A 24558-nucleotide genomic window follows, 5' to 3' on the forward strand; every position below is an offset into this window, starting at 1 on the left:
TTGAAACTATACATTTGTCTCTAACGTCTTTAGAAATCCAAGCGGAACCAAGTTCATTTAAATGAAATATCCTTTATGCAGGTGAAATCCATGTCAAGTCCATGTAACATTAGGTAGGTCAGGAAGTCTTTTGTTATGTATGAAGTCCTAAAGGTGATACGTTTTGAAAGATATGGCATGTATAAAGTGTTTCTGCCACAATCCCCAAGAACACAGCACAGCAAGATGTTCTTTAACAATATAAAGGCTTCATAAGCATCATGGTAGAGAGGACATGAACCTGATTTCATTACATGTCCTTGGTGCTGATTTCGAGACCTCTGAACTTCTGAATTGGATCCGTGTCCTGTTCTTCCTATATGACTGCTTTGTGCAAAACATTAATGAAAATATCAAAGCAATTTCCTTACCTGAGTTCTGAGTGTTGCCAATTGGTTGCTCCCGAATGTCTCTGAAGAGAAAATAAAGAAAATAGAAACCTTTTCATCCAACAATTGATTGTGATTGTTGTCAACTTGATTATTAAACATAACATTAATAACTTCCAGTGATACAATGTTGTTTTTGGGTGCATTTTTTAGTTTCTGTGAAGACTATGTATTTCCGCCACACTTGCAAGTGTTTTGCACAACTTACCTGTCTTGCATCTGAGCAGCAGGTTTACCTGTAGCAAAATGATACAATCCATAAGTATCACGGCTGAAGTCACCAGGAAACATGCTTTAATGAACATCAATACACTTTACATATTGGACCTGTTAAAATAGACTGGTAATTGTAAGTGCATAGTTATTGATGATTATTTCAATGTATGATTGAATAAATAATTGACAGTGAGATGATGACTGATGCATTTGTCTATCGTCCCTGGTTCAGTTATTCAGGAGTGCACAAGTGGCGCTACCACACAATGGCTTTAGAAGGTTGCTTTCTGTCTGCCATGAATACTTGATGTTTGATGACGGCAACTTGGGGGCCAATCATCTACGGCGCCACAATTCGCTGGGCAGGGTTGCATCATTCAGGCGTGCCAGAAACATACCATGATGTGCTCGAATCCCTATTCTCCCTGATAATGTTTCTCTGAAAGAATAAATCGGAAAGCTGCAGAAAATCCTAACATCGATGTTCACATTACCTCGATCATGTGTTGACAATTGGTGACGTCTTCTAAGATAGAACAGTGCTGCACCCATCACGATGATAACAATGATACATATCCCCAGCCCTACACCAAGGCCAGTTCCAAGTGATAACCCAGACACACCAGGATTACCTGGTGACAGATAAATATAAACACATACGTTAGTTTCTCAATTCCACTGCAAGGACATTTAGACACTGTTTACCGTGTGCGTGTCCTCAGTTCGATGAGCAACACATGAACACAATCACAATAACGTCATCTCCATAATCTGCAACTAGCACGCTATCCTTGCCAGCATTCAACCCACCAACAATGTTACTCACAACATATGCACTCACGAACCCATTAGGTAAAAAAAACAAGTTTATCAATTAAACAAAGTTATTTGCAAAAACACTGATGAAACCAATTGCAAGGTTCGAAAAAAACAAAACATTTACATGTGTGTTCATACATCAGTTTGGACGTTTCGCACTAACAAACGTCAACAGACTATGGTGTTGATATCTTGTTAGAGCAGAGCAGTTGAAATGTAATGGGCAAATGGGTTTTACGGAGGCAGATAATTATTAAGACGTTTAATGCAGTTACGAACATAAATGTTAGAAATAAGAATTCTTTCTTTTGGAACTTAATGTCCTCCATGTTGTTGATTCCAAATAACAGAATTACCCCAAGTTAACCTCCGATCATGTACAACCATCTAGGTAGTTATCACCTGTGATTTTGAAGGGCGTGGCTACCTCTCATCTAGTAATTGTTTTGATCGCGACATATGGGTTCTTTTATATATGAACAATAGTTCGCTTGTCACGTCTTATGCCCGGGTTCGATTCCACACAAGGGTACAATGTGTCAAGACCATTTCTGGTGTCCCCCGCCGAGATATTGCTGGAATATTGCTAAAAACGGAGTAACACCATACTCACGCACTACATAAACAATAGTTTCTACCTGCCGCTGTCAAGTTGACCTCTGATGAGTTACAGCCCACTACATTACACACAGTGACTGTGTAGACGCCGATGTCCTGTTCCTGGAAGTTCTGGATCTCCAGAGACACACTGAAGCCAGCATGCTGCACCTCCTTGTTGTTCTTCCTCAGTGTCACCTGACTTGGCCTGACTGAGCCTGGTCTGTTGACGGGGGTGTCCAGCTGTCCAAATGTCCAGTTATAGGACGTGTAGTTCAGTTCACTGTTGTAGAAACTCTGTACCACTGTTGTGTTTGTTCCTACTTCAGCACCGAATATGTGTTTGGAATCATCGGTAAACTTTGGATATGCTTTAAAATAAAAATATGGAAGTATGGTGCACAGTTGCATATATCATATTCCATTTTCAACACATAGCATACAATTTTGTAGTTACTGCCTTATACTTAGTATAATTACACACTTAATGCTTTATAGTAATAGCTTTTTCCCTGATATTCGTCAGTAAAGTTTAGATGTTCTAAGACAAACATAAGAAATTCTGATAATCCTTAATAGTTCCGCAAATCGCTGATCCATTCCTGCCTGAAACTGTGTTGCTTACTCTACACTCCTACACAAGGTCTACCTAACCCCTAACATTGACGCTCATATATCTGTCTTCGTCTGAACTAACACATCATTTCTCTCTGTCACTGTGTTGTGTCCGCTCTACACTCATACACAAAGTACATCTACCTTTAACACTGACACTGACTTTCTTCCTCGGTACTAACACATCATTCCTGTCTGTGACTGTGTTGTCCACACTCATACACAAAGTACATCTACCTCTAACACTGACACTGACTCTCTTCCTCTGATCTAACACATCATTCCTGTCTGTGACTGTGTTGTCTACACTCATACACAAAGTACACCTACCTCTAACACTGACACTGACTCTCTTCCTCTGTACTAACACATCATTCCTGTCTGTGACTGTGTTGTCCACTCTACACTCATACACAAAGTACATCTACCTTTAACACTGACACTGACTTTCTTCCTCTGTACTAACACATCATTCCTGTCTGTCACTGTGTTGTCCACACTCATACACAAAGTACACCTACCTCTAACATTGACACGGACTCTCTTCCTCTGTACTAACACATCATTCCTGTCTGTGACTGTGTTGTCCACTCTACACTGATACACAAAGAACACCTACCTCCAACATTGACACTGACTCCCTTCCTCTGTACTAAAACATCATTCCTGTCTGTCACTGTGTTGTCCACTGTACACTCATACACAAAGTACACCTACCTCTAACACTGACGCTGACTCTCTTCCCCTGTACTAACACATCATTCCTGTCTGTCACTGTGTTGTCCACTGTACACTCATACACAAAGTACACCTACCTCTAACACTGACGCTGACTCCCTTCCTCTGTACTAAAACATCATTCCTGTCTGTGACTGTGTTGTCCACACTCATACACAAAGTACACCTACCTCTAACATTAGCACTGACTCTCTTCCCCTGTACTAACACATCATTCCTGTCTGTGACTGCGTTGTCCACTCTACACTGATACACAAAGAACACCTACCTCCAACATTGACACTGACTCCCTTCCTCTGTACTAAAACATCATTCCTGTCTGTGACTGTGTTGTCCACACTCATACACAAAGTACACCTACCTCTAACATTGACACGGACTCTCTTCCTCTGTACTAACACATCATTTCTGTCTGTGACTGTGTTGTCCACTCTACACTCATACACAAAGTACACCTACCTCTAACATTGACACTGACTCTCTTCCTCTGTACTAACACATCATTCCTGTCTGTGACTGTGTTGTCCACTCTACACTCATGCACAAAGTACATCTACCTCTAACACTGACACTGACTCTCTTCCTCTGTACTAACACATCATTCCTGTCTGTCACTGTGTTGTCCACTCTACACTGATACACAAAGAACACCTACCTCCAACATTGACACTGACTCCCTTCCTCTGTACTAAAACATCATTCCTGTCTGTCACTGTGTTGTCCACTGTACACTCATACACAAAGTACACCTACCTCTAACACTGACGCTGACTCTCTTCCCCTGTACTAACACATCATTCCTGTCTGTCACTGTGTTGTCCACTCTACACTCATACACTCCTGTGTCCAGGTAGGTGGCAGCACCAACACTCCATGTGTAGACGGCTCCACTCGGTGTTCCAGCTCGGCTGTCAACTGATGTATTTCCCCAGTACTGAATGAAACTACCGAAGGTGTATGAGGCAGGACGGCCTCTAGCTTCACACTTCAACGTCAGTGGTTGTCCCTCTGTGATGTCCATAGGGCTGAAGGTAATGTCAGGAGCATCTGGTGGGGGATGGGGGGGGGGGGGGGGGGGGGGGGGGGGATGGGGGGGAGGAAAACAACTGCGGACTGTCAAAACATTTTGATATAAATGATTGGTTTTATACAATTGATTCATTGATATATATGTATATATATAGTTGTGTGTGTGTGTGTTTGTGTGTATGTGTGTTTATCTATCATAATAAACCATCATGTAGATCGCAACTAAGATCTACGTGAAAGAGAAAATACTTTGAGATAAAGGAAGCATGTGAAGTTGGCATTAGTGAATTCTGTAAAGCTGTAAGAAAACGGAGAAAAATATCCGCTGCGAACTCTAACATTGCCTATAAGAATATAAAAGCATCTTCATTTCCTGATGTATGTAATATTTGGGCAGAATATTATCGTGATCTATTTAGTCCGTTTGATAAACCTGAATTTGACAGTCCCTTTGCAAAACAAACGACCGAATACGTGATGAAGATCGTTCCTCTTCCACGTACAGACCCAATATTGGCGAATCCAGTCTCTGTGTCAGACGTGGAAAAAGTAGTAAAAGAAGAGAAAATCAAGAAAGCACCAGGCCCTGGTCTGGTCACCAATTAGCATATTAAGTACGCTAGTTCTCTATTGCATAAACACCTCGCACATATGTTCAACTTGATTATACGGGAATGCTATCTGCCTGAAGGTATGCGAAAAGGAATGATTATACCACTACACAAAGGGAACAACAAAGACAGATCCGATCCAACGAACTTTCGAGGTATAACGCTCACTTTATCTATCGGGAAGATCTTTGAACGAATTCTGTGAAACAGACTAGAAGTATACATGACAATGCAAAATCCAAACAGACTTCGACTCTTCGAATACGGAATTCATGGTCGTGCGTGGCATTTGGTACATCACTCGTATCGCGGATCAACAGCCTGTGTGAGATATGATGGCTATACCAGTGACTTCTTCCAAGTCCAACAAGGTGTTGGCCAAGGCCGAGTTTTAACAGCATGGATGTTTCTTATCTATATTGATGGCTTGATAACTAACTCAGAAACCAACAAAAAAGGTCTTATCATTGGAAGTGAACATGTACCTACAGTATTACTGGCAGATGATACAACATTAGTAGAATGTACACAAACAGGTCTCGAGTTGTCGCTTGACGTAATTTATCAATTCGCCTGTCAATGGCGTTTATCATACAATGCACAGAAACGCTGTGTTGTCATATATACACGCGGTCACAAAGTCGATAAAGACGTTACATTGAAACTTCACAGAACTGAACTGCCAGTAAAAGAGTGTGCTATTGACGCCACACAGAAAGTGATTGATGGGATCACAAGAGCATGCGCTAGACGTACCATTGCTTTCCGATATATTGGGTTAAGAGCTGGGGGTCTAAACCCACTGACCAGTGTTCAAATATGGCGGCGTGTTGTTCTCCCAAGCGCCCTCTATGCCTGTGAACTATGGGCAAACATATCATCAAATGAACTCCGTGAATTAGAACTACTGCAACGCTACTTTGCCAGATCAATACAGAACTTTCACAAACGATCTCCAACTGATATAACTACTCAAACTCTTGGTCTCTGAACAATAGATGCAGTGATTGACAAGACTAAGCTCGCCTACCTCTGTAGACTCTGTAGATGCAAAGCAGATTATTTTGTTAAGATCCTATTTTACATTAGACTTGGACAGTACCTAAACAACTTTGTCTCAGATACATCTGTTGTCCATGATCTGCTAGGTATTTCCAAGAAGTACAAGCTCTTCCATGTCATAGAAACGTCTCTCACTGAAGGGCATTTCCCACCAAAGCCGACATGGAAAGGAATCGTTAATAACACGGTAGCTCGATTTGAAAGACAGAAATGGATAGAAAAGGTGTCTACTCGCCACGATCTGAAACGTTGTCATATGATACATGAAAGACTAGCTCCGCACTGATTGTGGAATATGTGTGACCTTTACAACATGAATGGCAGGCCAATACATGAAGTGACGAGTTACGTCCCTTTGTCAACGCATTGCGTTGCGGCGGCCACGATAGGAAAAGTAATACTCAGACTTAGCCATGGCTGGCAATGCAAAATATTTACGTTTTAATTCTCAGGATTGTTTGATTATGACGCATTTAGTCATCGTTATTGATGTGCCATTGTACCATTTGCGCGAAACTGAATATCGTTTTCTTGTACTGTATTTATGTCATTATTATTATGGCAAATCTACTTCAGTGGTGACTGTCGTGACTTCTGACGGATATCGAATGGGTAAGTTATGAATAATGATTATCCATATCGATCTACGATTTTGTAATTCCATTCATGCAAACTGACTTTGTCGAGCATGTGTTGGTGCTTTTCTTCATTATACTGTAAACTAGAAATGCCTTTTCTTTGCAGTCATATGTATTGTAAGACCAACTGTAACAAAGTAGTTTCATAGCCGTATTTCATTGTCATTTTCATTAATTGCAATATGTCCACAAAACTTATGTGTACATTATTCCTTCTGTATTCGGTGTCATTTAAAATAATAATTGTCAATTTTATATCTTCAATTCCATCCAACCCTATGTTCAAATACAATCAATGAACTTGTGCTTTTCTACCATGTCAAACATCAAGTGTAGGTGTATAGTATGCTGTTGAAACATTACATAGAAATATATTTTCATTCTGTTGCTCAGTGATTGTAACCTAATGAGCTTGTGATATTAAAATGTTGTAGGTTCTTCCTGATTGTCTACGTTGAGATTGAAATAAACATGAATTGACTTCACTCAACCTCGTGTCATAATTACCACTCCACACATGCTCAAATTAAACTGGGTATTTTACTCACACCAACTGGTGTATGTATGATGTGTGAAGAAGAATGTAACGATGTTGTACTGCACCAGTTAGTAAACTGTGACAGTGTGGTGCAAGTAAGAAATAACCTCTATGAGAAACTGTTTGATTTACTGTGCCTTAACCAATACCTTTAAATAGAAGATTGTACAGGCAACGAAGTGAAAGTCGTGACACTACTTGGTGGAAAAACACATCTTGTAGAGAAGATGACACTCGATAGATGGGCTTAATTCATAAGCATAGTCAGCAAAGACATAAGTTCATTGCAGCTTACGCCTGTTCTCTATCTAAACTAGTGTCCAAAAGAAACGATGCCAACTTATTTTCAAAATTGTTTTTTACTAAGTGAATTGTCTAGTATGAAAACATGCCAATTCGTATTGCACATCCCAAACACAGCATAGTCAATAAAAAATACCGGGAACACGTGATCACTTCCGGGAAAAAACGTACATTTCGTGAAAGTGACATTTCCCTCTCTAGCATGTTCTGCACGTGCATAAAAACTGTATCAAACGGCTGATCAGACACGTTGATATCACAGCAACAAAAAGAACACAAGATATGCCATGTTTGACAGCCATCGAGAAAGAGAGAGCCGTTGGAATGGTCCAACAAGGAGCGTCACACGTCGACGTCGCCAGAAGGTTGGGCTGCGCACGCATCACTATCACCAGGTTGATGCAGCGGTTACGTCAGACAGGTCAGACGTCAGACAGGCCCAGGAGTGGAAGACCACGAGTAATAACGCCCTGTGAAGATCGTTACATCCGGGTATTACACCTGAGGAACTGCACCGTAACAGCGACACCGGAACAACAGACTGATCTGGGCCAGGCGAGTTCGACGTTGGCAATTGCGGGACTGGGCACGTGTTATGTTCTCTGATGAGAGCTGATTCCTCATCTTCAGAAACGATGGACGGCAGCTTGTATACCGACGATTTGGTGAACGTTTGGCGCCTAACTGTATCCAACAGGTCCGGCCGTTTGGAGGTGGAGGGTTAATGGTTTGGGGTGGCATATGTGGTGACGTCAAAACTATGCTTGTCGTAATTCGTGGAAACCTGAATGCACAGCGTTATCTTGATGACATCATACGGCCTGTTGTGGTGCCCTTTATTCAGCAACAGCCTCGTGGACTCCTTTTCCAACATGACAATGCAAGGCCACATACAGCAAGATTGACACAGAACTTCCTTGCCAACGCCAACGTACAGGTTTTGCCATGGCCTGCATGTTCACCAGACATGAATCCCATCGAGCACTTATGGGACTACCTCGATCGGCAAATCCGACGTCGCCGTGTGCCTCCAGTCAACGTCCAGGGCTTGAAACGATGTCTCCTCGAGGAATGGCAACGCATCACTCCCAACGTCATCAGACGTTTGACGTCATCAGTCCGTAGGCGTGTTCTGGCATGTATTGATGCTCACGGTGGACATACCCGCTACTGACTTGACTTTGAGACGTGTGGTGTGACATTTCCCGTTGTTTCTGTGATCAGTGCTCTAACGAAATGTTCATTTTTCGACCCCACCCATCTTTAAAGGCTTGTCATATTGGTTGTACAGATTTTATTGAAATTAATTTTTTGTACAGATGTTGTGAAAGGGTTTCTCAATAGCATAAAACCAATCCTAAACTTCTGCATTGTTTAGTTTTTCTTTTATGTCGTTTCAAACAGGTGGTATCGTTTCTTTTGGACACTAGTTTATGTTGCTTTAACTAATATGATATACACATACACTATCTGAACTTACAGCTAACAATCACCCTGACAGTAGACCTCCCCTGTAGACATATTTGTTGCTTTAACTAATGTGATATACACATACACTATCCGTACTCACAGTTAACAATCACCGTGACAGTAGACCTCCCCTGTAGACATCTATGTTGCTTAAGGTAATGTGATATACACAGACACTATCGTTACTCACAGTTAACAATCATCCTCACGGTAGACCTCCCCTGTAGACATCTATGTTGCTTTAACTAATGTGATATACACAGACACTATCTGTACACAAACTTAACAATCACACTGACAGTAGACCTCCCCTGTAGACATCTATGTTGCTTTAACTATTGTGATATACACAGACACTATCTATACTCACAGTTAAAAATTACCCTGACAGTAGACCTCCCCTGTAGACATATATGCTGCTTTAACTAATGTGATATACACAGACACTATCTGTATACACAGTTAACAATGACACTGACAGTAGACCTCCCCTGTAGACATCTATGTTGCTTTAACTAATGTGATATACACAGACACTATCTGTACTCACGGTTAACAATGACACTGACAGTAGACCTCCCCTGTAGACATCTATGTTGCTTTAACTAATGTGATATACACAGACACTATCTGTACTCAAAGTTAACAATCACCGTGACAGTAGACCTCCCCTGCAGACATCTTTGTTGCTTAAGGTAATGTGATATACACATACACTATTTGTACTCAGAGTTAACAATCACCCTGACAGTAGACCTCCCCTGTAGACATCTATGTTGCTTGAACTAATGTGACATACACAGACACTATCTGTACACAAAATTAACAATCACACTGACAGTAGACCTCCGCTGTAGACATCTATGTTGCTTTAACTAATGTGATATACACAGACACTATCTGTACACACAGTTAACAATAACACTGACAGAAGACATCCCCTGTAGACATCTTTGTTGCTTTAACTAATGTGATATACACAGACACTATATGTAAACACAGTCAACAATCACCCTGACAGTAGACCTCCCCTGTAGACATCTATGTTGCTTCAACTATTGTGATATAGACAGACAATATCTGTACACACAGTTAACATCACACTGACATCCCCTATAGACATCTATGTTTGGTTGAACTAATGTGATATACACAGACACTATCTGTACTCACAGTTAACAATCACCGTGACAGTAGACCTCCCCTGTAGACATCTATGCTGCTTTAACTAATGTGATATACACAGACACTATCTGTACTCACAGTTAACAATCACCGTGACAGAAGACATTACCTGAAGACATCTTTGTTGCTTAAACTAATGTGATATACACAGACACTATCTGTACTCACAGTTAACAATCACACTAACAGTAGACCTCCCCTGTAAACATCTATGTTGCTTTAACTAATGTGATATACACAGACACTATCTGTACACACAGTTAACAATCACCCTACCAGTAGACCTCCCCTGTAGACATCTATGTTGCTTAAGGTAATGTGATATACACAGACACTATCGTTACTTACAGTTAACAAGCACCCTGACGGTAGATCTCCCCTGTAGACATCTATGTTGCTTTAACTAATGTGATATACACAGACACTATCTGTACACACAGTTAACAATCATCCTGACAGTAGACCTCCGCTGTAGACATCTATGTTGCTTAAACTAATGTGATATACACAGACACTATCTGTACTCACATTTAACAATAGCCTGACAGTAGACCTCCCCTGTAGACATCTATGTTTGGTTGAACTAATGTGATATACACAGACACTATATGTACACACAGTTAACAATCACCCTGACAGTTGACCTCCCCTGTAGACATCTATGTTGCTTAAACTAATGTAATAAACGCAAACACTATCTGTACTCACAGTTAACAATCACACTGACACTAGACATCCCCTGTAGACATCTATGTTGCTTGAACAAAAGTGATATACGAAGACACTATCTGTACTCACAGTTAACAATCACACTGACAGTAGACCTCCCCTGTAGACATCTATGTTGCTTTAACTAATGTGATATAGACAGACAATATCTGTACACACAGTTAACATCACACTGACATCCCCTATAGACATCTATGTTTGGTTGAACTAATGTGATATACACAGACACTATCTGTACTCACAGTTAACAATCACACTGACAGTAGACCTCCCCTGTAGATATATATGTTGCTTTAACTAATCTCATATACACAGACACTATCTGAACTTACAATTAACAATCACCCTGACAGTAGACCTCCCCTGTAGACATCTATGTTTGGTTGAACTAATGTGATAAACACAGACACTATCTGTACTCACAGTTAACAATCACACTGACAGTAGACATCCCCTGTAGACATCTATGTTGCTTCAACTAATGTGATATACACAGACACTATCTGTACACACAGTAAATAATCACCGTGACAGTAGACCTCCCCTGTAGACATCTCTGTTGCTTTAACTAATGTGATATAGACAGACAATATCTGTACACACAGTTAACATCACACTGACATCCCCTGTAGACATCTATGTTTGGTTGAACTAATGTGATATACACAGACACTATCTGTACACACAGTTAACAATCACCGTGACAGTAGACCTCCCCTGTAGACATCTATGTTTGGTTGAACTAATGTGATATACACAGACACTATTTGTACACACAGTTAACAATCATCCTGAGAGTAGACCTCCCCTGTAGACATCTATGTTGCTTTAACTAATGTGATATAGACAGACAATATCTGTACACACAGTTAACATCACACCGACATCCCCTATAGACATCTATGTTGCTTTAACTAATGTGATATACACAGACACTATATGTACACACAGTTAAGAATCACCCTACCAGTAGACCTCCCCTGTAGACATCTATGTTGCTTAAGGTAATGTGATATACACAGACACTATCGTTACTCACAGTTAACAATCACACTAACAGTAGACCTCCCCTGTAGACATCTATGTTGCTTGACCAAATGTGACATACACAGACACTATCTGTACTCACATTTAACAATCACACTGACAGTAGACCTCCCCTGTAGACATCTATGTTGCTTTAACAAATGTGATATACATAGACCTTATCTGTACTCACATTTAACAATCACCCTGACAGTAGACCTCCCCTGTAGACATCTATGTTGCTTTAACTAATGTGATATACACAGACACTATCTGTACACACAGTTAATAATCACACTGACGGTAGACCTTCCCTGTAGACATATATGTTGCTTTAACTAATGTGATATACACAGACACTATCTGTACTCACAGTTAACAATCACCGTGACAGTAGAACTCCCCTGTAGACATCTATGTTGCTGAAACTAATGTGATATGCACAGACACTATCGTTACTCACAGTTAACAATCATCCTGACAGTAGACCTCCCCTATAGATATCTATGTTTGGTTGAACTAATGTGATATACACAGACACTATCTGTACACACAGTTAACAATCACACTGACAGTAGACCTCCCCTGTAGACATCTATGCTTTTTTAACTAATGTGATATACACAGACACTATCTGTACTCACAGTTAACAATCACCGTGACAGTAGAACTCCCCTGTAGACATCTATGTTGCTTTAACTAATGTGATATAGACAGACACTATCTGTACTCACAGTTAATAATCACACTGACGGTAGACCTACCCTGTAGACATCTATGTTGCTTTAACTAATGTGATATACACAGACACTATCTGTACTCACAGTTAACAATCACCGTGACAATAGACCTCCCCTGTAGACATCTATGTTGCTTTAACTAATGTGATATACACAGACACTATCTGTACACACAGTTAACAATCACACTGACAGTAGACCTCCCCTGTAGACATCTATGTTGCTTTAACTAATGTGATATAGACAGACAATATCTGTACACACATTTAACATCACACTGACATCCCCTATAGACATTTATGTTGCTTTAACTAATGTGATATACACAGACACTATATGTACACACACTTAAGAATCACCCTACCAGTAGACCTCCCCTGTAGACATCTATGTTGCTTAAGGTAATGTGATATACACGGACACTATCGTTACTCACAGTTAACAATCACACTGACAGTAGACATCCCCTGTAGACATCTGTGTTGCTTGACCAAATGTGATATACACAGACACTATCTGTACTCAGAGTTAACAATCACACTGACAGTAGACCTCCCCTGTAGACATCTATGTTGCTTTAACAAATGTGATATACACAGACACTATCTGTACACACAGTTAACAATCATCCTGACGGTAGACATCCCCTGTAGACATCTATGTTGCTTAAACTAATGTGATATGCACAGACACAATCGTTACTCACATGTTAACAATCATCCTGACAGTAGACCTCCCCTATAGATATCTATGTTTGGTTGAACTAATGTGATATACACAGACACTATCTGTACACACAGTTAACAATCACACTGACAGTAGACCTCCCCTGTAGACATCTATGCTTTTTTTAACTAATGTGATATACACAGACACTATCTGTACTCACAGTTAACAATCACCGTGACAGTAGGCCTCCCATGTAGACATCTATGTTGCTTTAACTAATGTGATATACACAGACACTATCTGTACACACAGTTAACAATGACACTGACAGTAGACCTCCCCTGTAGACATCTATGTTGCTTTAACTAATGTGATATAGACAGACAATATCTGTACACACAGTTAACATCACACTGACATCCCCTATAGACATCTTTGTTGCTTGAACTAATGTGATATAGACAGACACTATCTGTACTCACAGTTAATAATCACACTGACGGTAGGCCTTCCCTGTAGACATCTATGTTGCTTTAACTAATGTGAAGTCCACAGACACTATCTGTACTCACAGTTAACAATCACCCTGACAGTAGACCTCCCCTGTAGACATCTATGATGCTTTAACTAATGTGATATACACAGACACTATCTGTACACACAGTTAACAATCACACTGACAGTAGACCTACCCTGTAGACATCTATGTTGCTTTAACTAATGTGATATAGACAGACAATATCTGTACACACAGTTAACATCACACTGACATCCCCTATAGACATCTATGTTGCTTTAACTAATGTGATATACACAGACATTGTTTGTACTCACAGTTAACAATCACCCTGACAGTAGACCTCCCCTGTAAACATCTACGTTGCTTTAACTAATGTGACATACACAGACACTATCTGTACTCACAGTTAACAATAACCCTGACAGTAGACCTCCCATGTAGACATCTATATGCTTGAACTAATGTGATATCCACAGACACTATCTGTACTCACAGTTAACAATCACCCTGACAGTAGACCTCCACTGTAGACTACCACCAGGACACACACTGCCTGTGTTGACTCTCCCAGTACAGACGTACTCCCCGTCATCAGATCTGTTCAGGTCAGCTTTCATCACACTGCTTCCTTGTACGGGGGAATCATTGAAGGTCCAGGTGATGACAGCGTTGTCAGGATTGCCATCAGCTGAACACGTGAGAGACAAGCTCTGTTCTTCCTTCTTGGTCTGTGTGGCAGCCGGTGTAATTGTTGGTAATCCAACATCTGGAGGGTTGATTGTAGTTTCTTATTTTCCAATAGCATACGCTCTACTAGCATAAGTGATAAAATTAATGAATTCACAATGTACGAAGTATATTTCAATTCTCACATTCTCCACCTTCCTGTTAACTACGTTAACTACATGTTGACATCAACATGATTCCGACTAAAATAAGCACCATCCTTACAGTATACACTGAGTTGCCTGGCATCTGACTGTGGACGTGAGGATCCGGGTGTGTCGGTGTATGCGTTGCCAGCAGCACATTTAATGTCAGCTCCGTTGTCAGCCTTCACTGGAGAGAACGTGTAGGAGCTGCCTGTGTGGACTGCTTCGTTGTTCTTGGTCCAGTAGAAGGTGGCTGGAGGGTTGCCATGGTCAGGGGACGAGGAACAGGTCAGTGATGTGGACTTTCCTTCACACAGAGTACCAGGGTTGGTTATGTTGGGTTTGTCAGGTGGATCTGTAATATTTATTTACAGGGTGATACATTGTCAAGGGTATATGTATATTGATGTCATAACATCACGTACGGACGGGACTAGTTTTATCTATCAGCCGGTCATTCGAATAGGTCTAGTTTACACCAAGACGGATAGATCCTTCTAACTATCACTAAACCCCAGAAATACATCAGTACAATATGTATGCATATCAAAACTGCCTGGTTGACATATTGCACTTGATTTCTTTACTCACCTGGGAAGAGATCCCCCATTAAATAACAATAAAAGCAACCAAAACCCTTTCCATATTTAAAAGAAATCTCTGCAAAAACCATATGTTTATGATTCACTATCAAACATGTGTTTGTTGTTTAATGCAGCACTCAGCAATATTCAATCTATATGATGGTGGTCTGTAGATAATAGTCTGGACCAGACAATCCAGTGATTGGCATCATTAGCATCGATCCACACAATTGGGATTGATGACATGCATCAACCAAGTCAGCGAGTCTGACCACCCTTTCCCGTTAGTCGCCTCTTGCGACAAGCATAGTCACCCTTTACGGCAAGCATCGGTTGCTGAAGACCTATTCTATCACGAATCTTCACGGGTCGACATATATAATGACATAAGGATACTTATCTATTGTAGATACTTGTATCTAACCATGATAATATTTCCAATTACTACTGAAAATAAAGAAGTGATTAAATGTAATGAAGCAGAATTCAGGAGTGAACAACACAGTAACCTCATATTTGTCATGTCAGTAACAACAGTATTCCAGGTTGTCCAGATTTGATTTTAATTATGGTTCGTTTGTTGTTTAACGCCGCAGTCAGCAATCTTCCAGCTATATAACGGCGGACTGAAAATAATCAAGTCTGGCCCAGACAATCCAGTCATTAAAATCATAAGCATCGATCTATGCAATTGGGATACGATGACATGCATCACCCAAGTCAGCGAGTCTGACCTCCCAATCAGCAAGCATGAGTTGTTGAAGACCTATTCTAACCTGGATCTTCATGGATCTTTAATTATGGTGAACAGTGTGCAATTTTAACTGCTAACACTGTTTGAGACATGTACATTTCTTGAATTATATACACAATACAATGTATTTTGAAATTATAATAATTATATCATAAAAAAATTCTTTTAATTCTGACTTTGTAGTTATTTTACAGTTTTATGGTGCTGTATGCAAGTAGCAATTGATACTATATTAACCTAACTTGTATAAGTGGACCTTCATAGTTGGTAAGAAGAGCAGTTATTGGTTGATGGATCCAACAAGATTACGGGGAATAATGCTGTCAAATATATTATTTTCTTTTACTCTGCGGATGGCTCTCTCAATATGGATACGGAGGGAGGCAAGCATTTCTGTTTGTTCAACCTCGCTCTTACTAAACTGACCATGAGCATGTAAGAATGGTGGGATGTTGAGACCAACATTGATTTCACTTAAATTGTTGCCTATAGTAAATCCCTTGTCAGCCATGACACTATCACCAGACTCCAGTAGATCTAATGTTCCACTCAATTGAACAATTTCAAGATCTGACATACACCCAGTATATAAACAAGATACAAAAGTGACTGCACCGTGTGGAGCAATACCTAAAAGAGCTTTTAATGTATTTGTAGTTTTATAATGTGAATACGTTTTAGAGTTTAGATTCAAAGAGGGCGGGTACTGTGTTTAAATTTCTGTGCAATCAATGATTACTCGTGAAGATGGGTAAGTTAATTTGAAACATGATGACATATATCTATCAATTAAAACCCTAGGGGGCCAAATGGGCATGCTACCCAGTACTATGTACAAAAAGTTCGCCCATGTAATCAATTTTCTACTCACAGTACTTATATGGGTGTTAAAACGTACAGATAAAATTAGTTCCAGCAGACCAGCTCTCGGTCTACATAAAAACATAAAAAAAACTCCTCTATGAGCAGCATTGACCTTGGTCTACCAGCAAGAGATACAACTCCAATTGGAACATGGTATGCACTTTGCGTGTTGGAGGCACTAGGTTGAATGAAAGAGAAAAATGCACAAAGCAGAGCATATGTTCGAAGACCAGTGTAGAATCGTATCAGTGCTAAAACGGTTAACTCCAAACTTTTCAAGATATATCTTATCTTTAAGTTCTACATGTTTTTTATTCAGTTCACAACATTCCTCTTCTTTCTTGCGAAAGGTCAACGTCTTCTGCTGCTTTATCTGTGCCCATCGGTATGTTTTGCCTGTAATATCAACATGATTGGTAATATTATTCATATATATCATTTATATTTTCAGCACACACCTCATGACTGACATGTATTTTGTTTTCTGCATTAAATTAGACAATACATATTCCTGTTTGGAGTTTCATGGGACGATTATATTATATTATATATATCAATATAATTATATTCATTATAAATCAATTTTTTTTTATCAATTTTACTTTTTTATAAAGAGAATCATTGTAATTACCCATCTGTGGCGACTTCTGCTGAACGTTTCCTGGACTGGCTGGATTGCAGGTGTGACCTTTAGACAGGTGGTTTCCGCTTTGGGGTGGGGTTGGACCATGATAAGGTATCAGTAGAAAATCTTATACTCTTCAAACATATAAAGCAACTTCACATGTGCATGATGTTGAAAGGAAACATGAATACCATTGAGATTAAATCATTGAAATATATATGTTTGGAACAGACAAAACTTCGGAAACACACACATAGATCTAGCTTATCAAATTAAATTGAATGGTAATTAAGATTAACATTAAAAGAAAGTTGGCAGTTAATATGTCACCCAGGACATTTGGCGATTAGTTCAATAGTTGGATACATGCTATAAATTACTTATTTATGTAAACATTTATCAGTATTCAGTTCGCTCAACAACGTTCACGTTTGTAGACTTGGACAAAAGAAAACACTTCCGCATTGAATTACATAATCGTAGGTCAAAGAGGTATGCAGGTCAATGTCAAAGTACCTTCAAAAACGGACCCTCGTCTCTTCGAATAGATATAATCCATTTCCACCGCCGATCTTCTGCCTTGGGGAACCTATGAAAGCTGATATTGGCTTCGTAGCGAGAATCGCTTGAACATAGCGGAACACAACAGTGAAAGTTACTCGAATGTCGCGCCATTTTAGACTCACTCTTCCTGGACGGTCGCGCCGGGTCGGCCTCGTTTTGGATTCAGTGGGCTGAGTTATGCATAAATATTGAGAGTTCCGTATACTCTCCAGTTGTTCACACACTTTATAAACAGTAAACGTGATTGAGATTGTATGATGCACTATGAAATTCGAACAATAACAACAGACTTGCTATGTATGACTATGCCTACTAACACCAAAATATCCAGTGTAGATCGGTTATGCTGGGTCTACTTACATCAAGCATTCAGAGCTACTATCAGACTTTATCTTCTCACATCAGACCTCCAGCGTGGCTCAGTTTAACCATGTATTTACATTAAACCTCCAGTGTGTCTATTTACACCAAACCTCCACAATAGATGTGTTACACTGGGTCTACTTACACCTAACCTACATTGTGACTGTGTAACAGAGTATCTACTTACCCCCAAACCGTAGTGTAGATCTGTTAGACTAGGTCGTCCTCCAACAAGCATCCAGAAGTCGCTGTTAGACCATGTCCACTCACACCAAACCTTCAATGCTATTTCTTAGATAGGGTCTTCTTACACCAAACCTCCAATGATTCTCTGTCAGACTGTATCTACATGTACTTACACCAAACATCCAGGGTAGCTCAGTTAAACGGTTTTTATTTACACCAAATATTCAGTATAGGTTTCTGTTAGACTTGGACTACTTACAACAAACCTCCAGTGTGACTCTGTGAGAATGGGTTTACCCTTACCAAAGCTCCAGAGTGGCTCTGTTAGACTGGGTCTACTAAAGCCAAACCTGCATTGCGGCACTGTTGACTAGGTCTACTTACACCAAACACCCTGTGTATACCTGTCATACTGTGTCTACTTATGCCAAACCTGCAGTGTGGCACTGTTAGACTGTGTCAACTTACACCAAACATTCATGTATACTCTGAAAAACTGTGTCAACTATACCAAACCTTCAGTGTGGCTCTGTTAGACTGTGTCTACCTACACCAAACCTCCAGTGTATATCTGTTAGACTGGGTGTACTTACACCAAAACACCAATGTAGTTCTGTCGGACTGTCTACTTTTACCAAACCTCCAGTTTTGCACTGTTAGATTATGTCTACTTACACCAAACCTCCAGTGTATATCTGTTAGACTGGGTGTACTTACACCAAAACACCAATGTAGTTCTGTCGGACTGTCTACTTACACCAAACCTCCAGTGTGGTTCTGCTAGACTGGGTCTACTTACACCAAACCTCCAGTGTGGCTCTGTTAGACTGGGTCTACTTACACCAAACCTCCAGTGTGGTTCTGCTAGACTGGGTCTACTTACACCAAACCTCCAGTGTGGCTCTGTTAGACTGTGGGGATATCTGGCCGTTGATGTTTTCAGCCTGACAGTGAATGCTCCTCTCCTGGTCAGTCTTACTGACAGAGAATGTGACGGAGCTTGTTGTCTTCACCAGGACACCAGATGTCGTCTCTGTGCTGACTGTAGGAGTCGTTCCTGATGGCAAGGTCACCCAGGTCACAGTAGAAGTAGGGAAACTGGATGAGGTCACACAGGTCAAGGTCAGCGGTTGACCAGCTGCTTGTCCTATCTTCTCATTATCAGAGCTGATGTTTGTCAGTGTCACAGAGCTTACCGGAACTGAAATATCCAAGTTTTACTTGATCTCTGTGTCTTTGTGGTGTTATATTTCGTATCATTACAATATGTTTCAGTTGTGTTTGATGGAATCCTAGGGACATTATCATGCTGTCTCATAGTCGCGTTCATGACATAAGTCATGTGTCACGTTACTTTACCGTTACATCTGTGAACAATTGGTATATTGTGAACTGTAATTGTTTATGGGCCCGAGGCCTTCATGCAAATAAAAGTTCTTCTACTTTTTCTTCTTCTTCTAGTCGCGTTCCTTTTTTGATATATGGTGCGCATGTGTAACAAGTGAACTAATCTACGCATGCCTAGAAATGGTTACATTTCTCGTCGCATTGTCGGCTGTCTCCCTTTTCGATTAATGATGCGCACGTTTAGTAGGTACAGTAATCTACGCATGCGCAGATATGGTTATTCTTCTTTTCAAAACTCTTGTGGTCTTCTGTTAGCTCCAGTGATTCTAAACCCGAAGTACCAATGGCAATGTGGGTTACTTTAAAACAAATCGTCCATCGTTGCTTTTTGAAATTGATTCCTTTATTTGTATTGTTGATGATGAAATGTTGCTTCGTCACATTGACGTGTTGTCGCACTTTGTTAAAATATTTTAAAAATGCAGTAATCAATATACGTGCGTCATCGCGACATGTTGATGTCAAAACGAAGTAATTGTTCGCATGTGCTCTTTCGTGTCGAATGAAATATTTGATTGGATTGGCTGAGTGTGAACTGGCTCTTAATCCTATCAAACTAAATTCACTTGGCCTTTGTTATTTTAATATGTAAATGTGTCAGCAACTGGTCATGTTGCATAATGTGTCAGCCACAAGTACTTAGAAGTTTTTGGTCAGTGTATGTATGCAAGCCACAGGCCCATGTACGTTAAATGATAGAATACCGGGATACATAATATTTTCACATTACAGTGTGCAGACACACAATTAATGGTATCATATTGTACATTGCTGCAGTATGTGTGTTGCAATCCGGCTGTGGAACGTCAGTGTAGCGTACGTACATTACCGGCACGAACTGAAAACATCCTGCAAGTGTATAATTTGAGGTGCTATTGACCAAGCACACTGCTCAATATCACCGCTCGCAGTCATCTGATTGCCGACTCTCACATTATGTTAACCAAGTGATAAAAACTCAATGATGATGTTTATCGGTAGCATAATGGAGGGCTATTGGCATGCTTCAAACAGGAAGATCACGGCAAGATGTTGGTTGGTTTGTTGTTTAACGCCAGCACCTTGGGTCAACAGCCATGCTCGATCGGTTCCAAATTCAATCAACAGGTAACCTAGCTCTACATTGAAAACACAGTATGTTTATCTCCTAAATGTACAGAAACACACATACAAAGATCATAATACTGGCCTGATATATTAAAATAATATACCCAAAAGTCTACCCAGTTTGTAAGATTAGGTGTAATTTCAAATTCAACCAACCAAGGTGACAGTTGACATAATTGCTACGTATATTTATGTAAATACTAGGGATTACACAAAATACACGGACATATAAAAAGGTATTTTAAAAGGCCAAATTTGATCCAATTCAGTTCATATTCATAACTTTATGAGCCAGTGTACATTCAGCCAATCAAATCAAATAATTCATTCGATGCTAAGATTTTGTTTGTTTGTTGTTTTACACCGTAGTCAGCAATATTCCAGCTATAAGAAAGTGGTCTGTAAATAATCGAGTCTGGACCAGACAATCCAGTGATTAATATCATGAGCATCGATCCACGCATTTGGGGTCAATGACATGTATCAACCAAGTCCGCGAGCTTGATCACCCGATCCCGTTAGTCGCCTCTTACGACAAGCATAGTTGTCATTTACGCGAAGCTTCGAAACTAAGAGCTCATTTGAACACTGCATTCGTTTTGTAAAAGCCCGACAACGCGACAATAGAACAAGGCAACATTTCCTCAAAATGTCTCTATGTCGTGCTTATATTATTAACTGCACGCCATGTATGTATTTTTAATATTTTTACAAAGTGCGACAACGAGACATTTCATCAAAATCCACAGACCTCAGTCCTCAGTCCCAACAGTTACAAATAATCATACATACGTCCGTAAAGGAGGAGTAAAGTGGGTTAAAGGATCGTCGGTCATCTGAAGTTTGATGAACTAGGGTAAAGAATTCAAACATAGACATCACAAAAACATTATTGTGAAATACGTTCTTGATTTACAAAGCTCTCTGAGCGTCGTTTTATCAAAAGGGGTATCATGAGTGAGTTGGAGTTGTTTTAACAGTATTTCAGTAATTCAGTAATTTCAGCATGTCAGCTTCATGGGGCGGTGGGGGGGGGGGGGTTAAGCCGGATCTGCTTTCCTCAATTAAATGCCGGGACTCGAATAAACGCCGCATTCTCGATTAAATGCCGGGAATATTATCTGCACGCAAGTCTCCCCCATTATTATCTTTGCGATTAAACGCCGAGGGTAAAGCGTGCCTGAGTGCCCTAAGTGATGCATGTGTATGATGAGGGGATTCGAACCTACGATCATAGTTTTCTGGTAAGTCTGGATCTCTTCTTTCAGTGGCATTTAGAAGTTGGAGTGATGAAGTAAGACGAGTTCTATGGATGAACAACTTCTTAATTACAATTAGTGCGACGTTTCGGTGTAGATCCTAACACCTTTATCAAGCAATAGATGGATAGGGCTAACAATTAGGTGATGGTAAGCAGGCGGGATGAAATAGCCAGCCACCAGATCCGCAGGCTGCTCAAACACCACGCCAACATTGATACAGTATTCCAGAGAGGCAGGACAATCCAGAACATCCTCAGCGCCAATGGCAAGCCCCCTACATCAATGAAAGAAGACCCAGCTGGAGCCGTATATCACATACAATGTGACTGTGGCGACTCTTATGTAGGAGAAATATCTAGGCCCCTACCCATTAGAATAAAAGAACACAAGACCTCGGTACAAAAAAATGACTCAAAATCAGCCATCTCCGACCACAACCAAACCCACCCCGATCACAACATCCAGTGGAACAACATCAAGATCCTGGCCAACAACCAATCAGACTACAAACTCAGGAAACTCCTAGAAGCCATCTACATCAAAAGGATCCAGCCAGCAATGAACAGAGACCAAGGCTATTACATCCCGCCTGCTTACCATCACCTAATTGCTAAACCCCTTTGTCCATCCAATTAATACAGTGGCTTCCATCATCTCCATCTGTCTGCTTGTTTACTCTGTGTTCATTAGTCATCCACTGGCTTCCAATTAGCTTAATCACCTCTCTGTGTCCATCAACTAGTCACTGTAACAACTTAGATGTCAATAAGTGTATATATACCTATGTTGTTTAGCCACTCCACCTCCATCGCCAACACCCTCCCCGGCCGCCTTCCTCACCACCTTCGCCCTCTACTTCTTCTCAGCAGGCTCAGGCACCACTCTCTCACTAGAACTTTCGGCAGACAAAATAGGACTTTGGTTCAAAAGACAAAAAATAAATTACAACAATATTAAAAAAGCCAACAAAGGATACCAGATAATCTTTCATAACCGAGAATCTTACAACGCAGCAAATAAAATAACTCAAATATTCCACGTCACGGTAATCAAACAAACACCTAATTGGCAACAATATACACGAGGCGTAATTAGGGTTAACCCAAGGGAAACAACTGAGGACTTACAATTATACTCTCTAGAAGCTAACATAAACCAAGACCAAAACCCTCAACCCCTAATCACCAGCACGCGCAGAATAACCTCAACTAGAAACGGAAAAACGGTCCCAACCTCCATTGTCATAATCAACTTTAAAAAAAACGCTAAATTCCCTGAAGCCCCCAAACACATATCCTTCGGAGCCCACACCAACTTTGAAGTCAAACCCTATATAAAGCAGGTTAAGCAATGTTCAAAGTGCCTCAAATACAACCACACTGCTTCCCAATGCACATACCCTAAAGCTAAATGTAAAAAATGCGCACAAACAGACTGCCCAGGCACATGCACACCCTGGTGCATCCACTGCAAATCCACCCAACACACCTCACTTTCAAACCAATGCCCACACAGACACACACTCACCCAGCAGGCCAACAAACACATAAACATAGAAACGGCTAAAATCCAAACACGAAAATTTGCTACACCTGCATCTAAACCACTCCTCCCTACACCACACCCAAACACCATCCCACAAACAAACACCACACCCATAACCGACAGCTCTGTCTGGGACCCCTACCGAGAAACCGCACCCACCTCACACACACAAGCAGCCACTCAACCAACCACGAACCCTCCCAAAACATCAACCCCCGCATGCAAAACAAACCTCAAAATGACCACCACAACACGACCCTCATCCAAGCACCCTACAGCCCATATGGCAACAACGCTCTCCCACAAGCAAGCACAACAACAAAACACAAACACTAAGAAAACATCAGCTACACCCATCCCGTCAACACCTTCACAACCCTTTACATCACATGCCTCCCCCATGGAAACTCAACCAGCTAAACCTAATCCAACCCATGACGAAGATTTCTCCACTACTGAGGAAACAATACACACTACTCCAACTAAAACAAA

The 24558-nt window shown here is 40.6% G+C and overlaps 1 protein-coding gene and 1 pseudogene across 1 annotated transcript in view; both read right to left on the reverse strand.

Annotated features, from left to right (window-relative positions):
• Window positions 1–24558, reverse strand: part of LOC139457056 (B-cell receptor CD22-like) — a 185325-nt gene that overhangs the window by 1535 nt on the left and 159232 nt on the right. Inside the window, exons 8-12 of the mRNA XM_071238499.1 lie at window positions 14885–15160; window positions 14427–14699; window positions 1139–1276; window positions 637–664; window positions 411–451 (exon numbers count right to left, since the gene is read on the reverse strand). Coding sequence (XP_071094600.1) covers window positions 411–451; window positions 637–664; window positions 1139–1276; window positions 14427–14699; window positions 14885–15160 — 756 coding nt within the window. The remainder of the gene's footprint in view (window positions 1–410; window positions 452–636; window positions 665–1138; window positions 1277–14426; window positions 14700–14884; window positions 15161–24558) is intronic.
• On the reverse strand, window positions 1958–4434 carry LOC139457985 (uncharacterized; annotated as a pseudogene).

Source organism: Haliotis cracherodii, unplaced genomic scaffold (assembly GCF_022045235.1).
Source record: "Haliotis cracherodii isolate W230 unplaced genomic scaffold, xgHalCrac1.p SCAF_12, whole genome shotgun sequence".
NCBI classification, from domain to species: Eukaryota; Metazoa; Mollusca; class Gastropoda; order Lepetellida; family Haliotidae; genus Haliotis; species Haliotis cracherodii.